Source organism: Papaver somniferum, chromosome 3 (genome assembly GCF_003573695.1).
Source record: "Papaver somniferum cultivar HN1 chromosome 3, ASM357369v1, whole genome shotgun sequence".
NCBI classification, from domain to species: Eukaryota; Viridiplantae; Streptophyta; class Magnoliopsida; order Ranunculales; family Papaveraceae; genus Papaver; species Papaver somniferum.
Genome location: NC_039360.1, coordinates 214,754,375 through 214,762,552, shown reverse-complemented (window position 1 = coordinate 214,762,552; position 8,178 = coordinate 214,754,375). Strand labels below are relative to the sequence as shown.

General features: G+C 36.6%; 1 protein-coding gene across 1 annotated transcript; it reads left to right on the top strand.

Moving 5' to 3' along the window:
- The first annotated feature begins 5,229 nt into the window (after positions 1-5,229).
- On the top strand, positions 5,230-5,727 carry LOC113360627 (pathogenesis-related protein 1A-like). The gene has a single exon (XM_026604118.1). The coding sequence runs from the start codon at positions 5,230-5,232 to the stop codon at positions 5,725-5,727; it is 498 nt and encodes a 165-aa protein (XP_026459903.1).
- Positions 5,728-8,178: the final 2,451 nt, after the last annotated feature.

Below are 8,178 nucleotides of genomic sequence, written 5' to 3'. Positions count from 1 at the left end.
GGGAACACGACAACACAACTTGTACCAATTAACTAGGAGTACAGTGATGGTATACGTGTCTATTTCGGAACACACCGAGACTGCAAATATAGAGACCACGATTGTCACTCAGGTATTTGGGGTTCCTCCAAGAATGCATCATTGGGAGAAAAATGTTGGTTCGTGTCGTTTATTGATGATTACTCTTGGTACGTATGAGTTTATACCATAAAACATAAATGTGATGTCCTAGAAATCTTTGTGAAGTGGAAGAAGGAAACTAAGACTCAAATTGGCAGAAACATCAAGGTACTACGTTCAGAAAATGGTTGTGAGTACAAAAGTGATTGATTATTGCAAGTAGGTCAGGATGAGGGTGTACATAGGCACTTGATAGTTAAGAAGACACCTTAACAAAATGGACGTGGATGAGCGTATAAATCGTACTTTGTTGGAGAAGGTACGATGTATGTTATCTAATGCAGGATTAGGTAAAGTGTTTTGGGTTTAGGCAGTGCCTCATTAATAGGCTACCATCAACTGCGATGGAAGGTAAAACTCCAATAAAGAAGTGGTATGGTAAACCAACTTATGACTATGACTCAATTCATATATTTGGTTACCTGCTTGGTATCATGATAATGAAAACAAGCTTGATAATCGTGCAGTTAATTAAAGGGATATTTATGGGTATGGAGAAGGAATGAAATGGTTCAAAAATTGGAATACAATAGAGAAGATCAAGATAGTTCCTTTGAGGCAGGTGGAGATTGATGGAGCTCCATCACTTCTAGATAAGTCTGTATCTGTTAAAAAAAACTTCTGACGGTGTGGCGTCTACAAGGAAGGTAACTACTGAAGTTCCAAATGATAGTGGAATTGTAAATGAAGAGGAACACGAAGCAGTAGAAGATACAAAATTTATAGTCACTGAGACCATTGTGACCAGCAAACCGAGAAGACAAGCCAGGAAACCTGGTTGGATAGACGATTTTGTACTTATGCATTACCAGTTGTTGAAGAAGGTATTCCTAATACATATTTTGAAGTTGTACATAGTGTAGAGCATGAAAAATAGGAATTTGCGGTACAAGATGAGATGGAGTCTCTTCACAAGAATGGCACATGGGTTCTTACAAAGCTTGCGAACGGTAAGAAGGCTATTAGCTGCAAATGAGTATATGCTAAGAAAGAAGGATCTCAAGTTAATCAAGTATGCTACAAGGCAAGGTTAGTTGTGAAAGTTTGTGCTCAAATAGAAGGGATTGACTATAATGAGGTATTCTCTCCAGTTGTGAAACACTCATCAATATGAATTCTGTTGGCCTTGGTAGCACAATATTATTTAGACCTAGTTCATCTAGATGTCAAGACAACGTTCTTGCATGGTGATCTAGAATAAAATATCTATATGACTCAGCCGAGCGGGTTCAAGGTTGCTGGAAAAGAAGATCATCTATGGAAGATGAAAAAAATTGTTGTATGGGATGAAACAGTCTCCAAGGCAGTGGTATAAGTGATTCGGTCACTTTATGATTGGACAAACATACACAAGAAATCATTATGATTATTGTGTATACTTCAAGAAGCTGTTTTTTCATATATTTTTATTTCATATGTCGATGATATGTTGATAACATCAAATAACAAGAAAGAGATCGAGAATTTAAAGCGTAAGTTCTCAACTGAGTTTGAGATGAAAGATCTGGGAAAAGGTAAGAAGATTCTTGGCATAGATATTCAACATCACTGAGAGAAAGGTAAAGTTTGTTTGTCTTAGAAGGCATATTTAAAGAAAGTATTATTAAAATTTGGTGACCAGGAAGGAACTATGTAATTATTCCCTTTGCTCCTCACTTTAAGTTGAATTTTAATATGTCTCCTACTACCGAAGAAGAGTGTTAGTATATGGCCCAAGTCTCACATGCTAGTGTTGTTGGTAGCTTGATGTATGCGATGATATGCACGAGGCCAGACATTTCACATGCAGTAATCATGATCATACGTTATATGCGTAATCCTGGTAAAGGACATTGGCAAGCTATGGAATGGATTTTGAGGTATACAGTTGATGTCGGCTTGGAGTTCGTGAAGGAAGATGAGAATAATCAGCTATGTGTTGGTTATGTGGATTCTGATTATGCGGTGAGTAGGACAAGAGGCGTTCAGCTATAAGGTATGCATTTACCTTGGGAGGAGCACCAGTTAGTTGGGATCGATTTTGCAGTCTATTGTGGCTCTCTCAATTACTGAAGCGGAGTATACGACAGTGATACATGCATTTAAAGAGGCTATATGGTTACAGAGTATGCTAGATGACTTGGGTGTCAAGCAGAAGTAGCTAAATGTGCAATGTGATAGTCTTTGTGAAATTTACTTGGATAAGAAGCCGGAACTAAGCATATAAATGTTTGATTTCACTTTGTTAGAAAAATTCTTGAAGAATAAGACATTCTACTTGTGATGATCGATAGACAATCCATCTGATATGATGACGAAATTAGTATCTGGGGTCAAGTTTCATCAGTGTTCGAACTTGATTCACATTCTTCCAGTCTGGTGACTATTCTGGATAAACGTTCTTATGAACCTTGTGGAGGCCTTCTAACAAGGCCATTAAGTGAACTATGGTCGGTTTGATTCCTTGCAGAGGATACGTAGGCAGCCTTTGGTGCAGTTGATATTGGAAAACGAAGGTGATTTTTTTTATTGATCGTCTCATGCATAATCACATGATCCGAGGTGGATAATGGTAGGTTAAGTCGGTATTTGAGTCGGTTAGCTTAGGTTTAGGATAAGCAAACTAAGTCGGTCAAAATTTTGGGATACACCCAAATGTGTTTACCTATGCCTAAACTCTAGGGACTCGGGAACTAGGTCTTAGGTTCTTTGTAGACAAGTTAGGGAACCAGATTCTTATAGGCCAAGTAGTCTACCTATATAAATAACCAAATAGAGAACCTAAAAATTCACAAAAAAAAAAAAAAAAAACTTTTTCGTCTTTCTTGGGATTTATATGTTTTCTTCCATAGAATAATATATAAAATCTATTGTTTTTCGTGAGGATTCTACCTCCTTAAATTCTTGTCTTATATTAATAGTTTGTGTTGGCATATTTAGAATACTATTGTTTAGATCCGTGGATTTTAGCGCAACATACATGGCCATGATGCTGAGTACATGTCACTTGATAAATTAAGTTGGGAACCCCATTTAAAGCAACCGGGGCAACTACTGAGCATCGAGATAAAAGTTGGACCCCTCGTTGATTTGAGTTATTGCATCATTGATTTCGATTAATGTTGTTATTAGGAGTGTAATCGCAGGAAACTCCACCGTAGACCCAAAATATAATCTCAAAACACACTAACTAAACCACAACATAAGAGAGTACACAAACAAATTATGCCATGATGAACACTAAGCCTTCAATTCAATGAGACGATGTTATTGATAAGATTAATGTAATATTATAAGCAAACAATCTCAGCAACACAACACACTCAATAAAACTCTTTCTTACAAATATCTCAAGAACCCTGGAAACTTCACCCCCCTTCACTGGTCTCTCATTTTTTATATAGGCATTTACATAGTGGATGACAGCTAATAAAGTCCTTTACTTCGCTGAAAACCCCGACGACATTTTGGTACCCCGTTTTCTTGCATAGTAATTTATCTTCGTCAATTATTCCCTCGCCAATACTGTAGTTTTATTGACTTCCGCAGCTCCGATCTATCTTTCCCAACTAGCTTTTCGTCTCGTCACTATGTCTGTCAGTATCAGTACTTGCCTGACCACTCTACTCGCCTCTTTAGTGCCCAACTACTCTTCCATATATGGTCGTTGAATTAACTCGAACGCTTCGCATGTGTCCAATTCTTATTCCACACTCGCTGCAAATTTTTCTACGGAGTATTTGTGTTCTCAAATTGTTCCACGTGGCGACGTGATATTTTGTATCCACAGGAAGCAAATAAATGAATTTGAGAAAAAGAAAATGGGTGGAATTAAAGTTTTCAAATTTATAAATAAAGAGATTAACTCTGACCTAAATCTTAAAAACAACTATGCTCTTTTCCAAATAACTCATATCCAGTTTCTATTCGGTTTTTCCCACACCTTCCCAACTTTCCACACCTTCGTAACAAACAAGGCCAGGCCTAACATGCAAGCAGGAAAAGCCCCACTTGCAGGCAACAAAGGCCCAGGGGCAAAAAAAAAAGTCATGTTCTCATGTGGGGTTTTCATTAGAAAGTAAAAAAAATGGACTGGATTATTGTTTATATACATACGAAGGGATGAAAACGAATTATGTAAATAGTTTTAACTTTAAAAATGTTTTTGTTTCCATACCTTTCTATTGTCTTCTCGTGCCTCCTCCTTTTTCTGCCTCACTCCGGACCACGATTTGCTAATCTAACTGTACTCATCATCAGAACTTAGAAGACCTTTTATTTAATAACAAAAGATTATTTTTTTTACTACTTCAACCATCCTATTTCTGTAAACTATAGATTTTATTGATTTTTTCATTTTAACTTTTAGGTGTTTATATTTATAGTACTCTAACTGTAAATCAGAACTACGCACTAACACCATTCGCTCAAAAATATTCGCCGCGGCCTCCGAATGCCTCGCAGATTAATGGCAATCTAGCTCTACCTAAGAAAATTTCCTGAGTGACATTGCATAGGGGCAACAAAATATTAGTTCACTTCCGGACAAATTTTTTTGAAGAACGGCCTTGGTAACAAATTTTGCACTACCAAAAGAATTTACATCACGGGTCAAATTTTGGGGCGCGTTCACAGTCGTAATTCATAATGGCAATGTTTATTGGGTTAGCTCAGTGTAAGAGACATAATCCTGACTGTGACCGACTTCATCGACTAAATTAATATTTAATAATAATCTAATGATACAAATTGATGATCTATGTGAAATAGAAGCACCGATTTTAAGTTTTCAAGAATGTCAGAACTCTTTTCCTCTTCATCAGGCCTAACATTAGTATAAACTAGGTCATTACCGTAGATCTAGCAAATGGAATCTAACATTATTAACACATACACAACATGCAAGCTTTTAATTAACTGAGCCATGAACCCCCCAAGTATGGCCTTGCTCACATGCAAATTCATTGGAGTTAATCTGGCTTGAGACCAAAAATATATTTTACGAGGTCTATAAATATAGCTCTAACTCTAGCTAGAGCCATAAGAACCTAGTGTTTTTTCTTAATGAACATGGCTTCATCACTCCAAACCATCTTCTTTTTTGTGTCACTTATCTTCTTCGTAGAAATCTGTCAAGCAGAAAGAACGTTCACTGATTTCGAAAAGGAGATCTTGCTAAGCCATAATTCAGCAAGAGCAGATGTGGGAGTACCACCACTTGTATGGAACGACATTTTGGCAAAATATGCTAGGATTTACTCAGGGGATATAAAACGCAAAGGCTGCGACTTGAATTACTCAAATCGTTACGGTTTCGGCGAAAGTCTTTACAAGGGAACAAATGTGACAGGTAAAGCTGCTGTTGAAGCTTGGGTTTCTCAGAAGATCTGGTATCACCGTGATAATAACACTTGCACTTCCGGTCATGATTGTTCTGATTACAAACAAGTTGTTTGGAAAAATAGCATCCGTGTTGGTTGTTATCGGTTTAGATGTCATGATGGGGATAACTTCGTTACTTGCGAGTATTATCCCCCTGGTAATTACAAAGGAGCTAGACCTTATTAGTGCGACTTTTTCATGAATGACATGTATTATTTATCAATTTTGAATATTTGATTTTTGTTTTCTTCTTTGGTTTTGAATATTTGACAGTTTCTTAATAAATATGGCTAGTTCATTTTGTTCTCCTCAAATCATTTTTTGTATGTTTTATATTAACGTACTTGCTTACAAGATAATAACCAATGCTAGCACATGTCTTAGGCTAGAAAAATGTATGTTACTTGGATATTTATATCAGTGGTTCTGTATGAACCGCCGTTTTAAACCAGCCAAAAACCGTGTAGAGAGAACAAATGTTGGGCCCCACCACGGAAGCAAATAGGGAGTCCCGCTTTTGTGTTGGACTGTGAGTATGATGTTTTTGCGTTGTCCAAATGCACGGCCCGAATAGAATTTTTGTATTTATATAGTGCAAATATAATTTGAGAGAGATTCGTAAACTGAGTCAAACTTCTCAAGTTGGAAAACAAAAAAGACCAGACGATAGACGTGTAGACTCTAGGTTAAACACGAACAGTTAGCTTGAAACAAGAGCCTGCAAAGACCAGTGTAGAGTTCCTTGGAAACATGAAAAACTAATTACCGACAGTTTCAGACCAGAATAGACGGAAAACTCTATAACTTGGATAACTAACATAGTCGAGACACAGGACAATTAATCCAGATCTTTCATCATTTTCGTCTTTACCCCACTATCAATCTCAATGCTAGAGTCATTCTCTCTTTCACCATTAAGATTATGCCACGTCGTGTCCCAAAATTGGACAAGCTCCTGTTGTCCCGGCTGTAGCAAGATCGGTAGTAAACTGTCTACTCTCTCCTCTTTCTGCATTAATTCTCCAGGATCACCAATGGTGCAACAAATAGATGTGGGATAATTAATACAAACCTTAGAGCTGAAAATGGACGCATAAAATTTATTGACTGTTTCTATTTCAGGCTGCTTTTTTTTTTTGGTAATTCAATCTTCATTAATGGAAATCAAGATTACATAAATCTCAAGTACATCAAATTCAAAAAGTAAAAAAGAAACAACAAGCTTGTAGCGGTACATGATTGAAAATTCCGATAAGGAAAAGAGAACGAATTCCAAAAATTGACCTAATACAAGAATGCAAGAACTGATTGAATCGGAGAGAAGATGGTCTTCACAATATTCATGGACCATTTGATAAATCTTCTTCCTAAAGAACTGATGCTCCAATGGTATAGGAGTAATCTGCAAATTTATTGACCGGAGAATAGAGAGTAATCTGAATCCGGAGATGTACTTGAACAAACATATAATCAAGATCACGTAACCATTAAAATAAAAGAGAATCACCATGAAGGTGAAGATAAAAATCACCATGAAGGTTATTGGAGCATTGCTCGGTTGAACCCATCAAGCGTTGGTATGTCAAGTTTGGTTGCCATATTTTAGTGAATCAAAACTCATGTTAAGAGTCGCTTGATTATGTACTAGAGTCAACTTCGTGTAGTTTAGCTTGAAAGTATTAGGATATGAGACATTACAAGTATTGCGAAGTCTTGAAGATATGAAGAAGAAAGGAGCTACAACGACAACAATCATCCTTCCACTTGAGGGTAGTGATATTTGACTTGAACTGTTTCATTCCCTAATGTATTTTTCAAGTCGCGCATATTGAAAACATAACTGCGAAGCATATCTGAACTCTAATATAAAAGAATCATTTTATCCTAAAACTAAAACACAATAAAACTAAGATCCTGCTCAGATCTAGCCCCAAATGGACTAGATCTGAACAAGAAGATGAAGTTGGGTTTTTTTTTTCTCTTGCGGATGAGGAGAGAGAGAGGGGAGATAACAAAATCAAATTATTGACCAGTCTGCTATCTATCCAAACGTTAGAATGAGGCTCCTCTGCGCATTATTTTGTGTCACATCACGTTTTATACGCGTCCTGCCTCTAGAAAGGTTGGTAATTCTCCACGGGTTCAAGCTTTGGGTGATCACATTATAGAAAATGAGCTTTGAATTAGGTAGAAAGCTTTTAAGAGAAATACAATAATGTTGTAAATAAATATATGATGGATTTACACTACACTCACACCTTCCTCTCATGTCTCCTTCTTTATCCTTTTACATTCTCCACTAATTTGTAACTCCTACAACTAGAGTAATAACTTAGGATTAATACCTTTAGTAATGGGCATGCCCTCCATTACTCCTCTAGTGTTAATGCTATCTTTACTACATTCTCTTATGTTTGCCTATAAATTGAGGCTCACTCCCTTTGTAATGTACACAATTAATGAGAATCTCTTCTTCTTTTCTCTCTATTTTCTATGTATCCATTTAGTTTATCACACGTCATCAGAACGCTCTACACCGAGCTTCGAAATTTCTATGAAGAAAATCAGCAAAGGAGAATTGGTGTTATAAGAAAATTTTCTCTCTAACAATTTATATTAGTAATTGTTTTATAAATC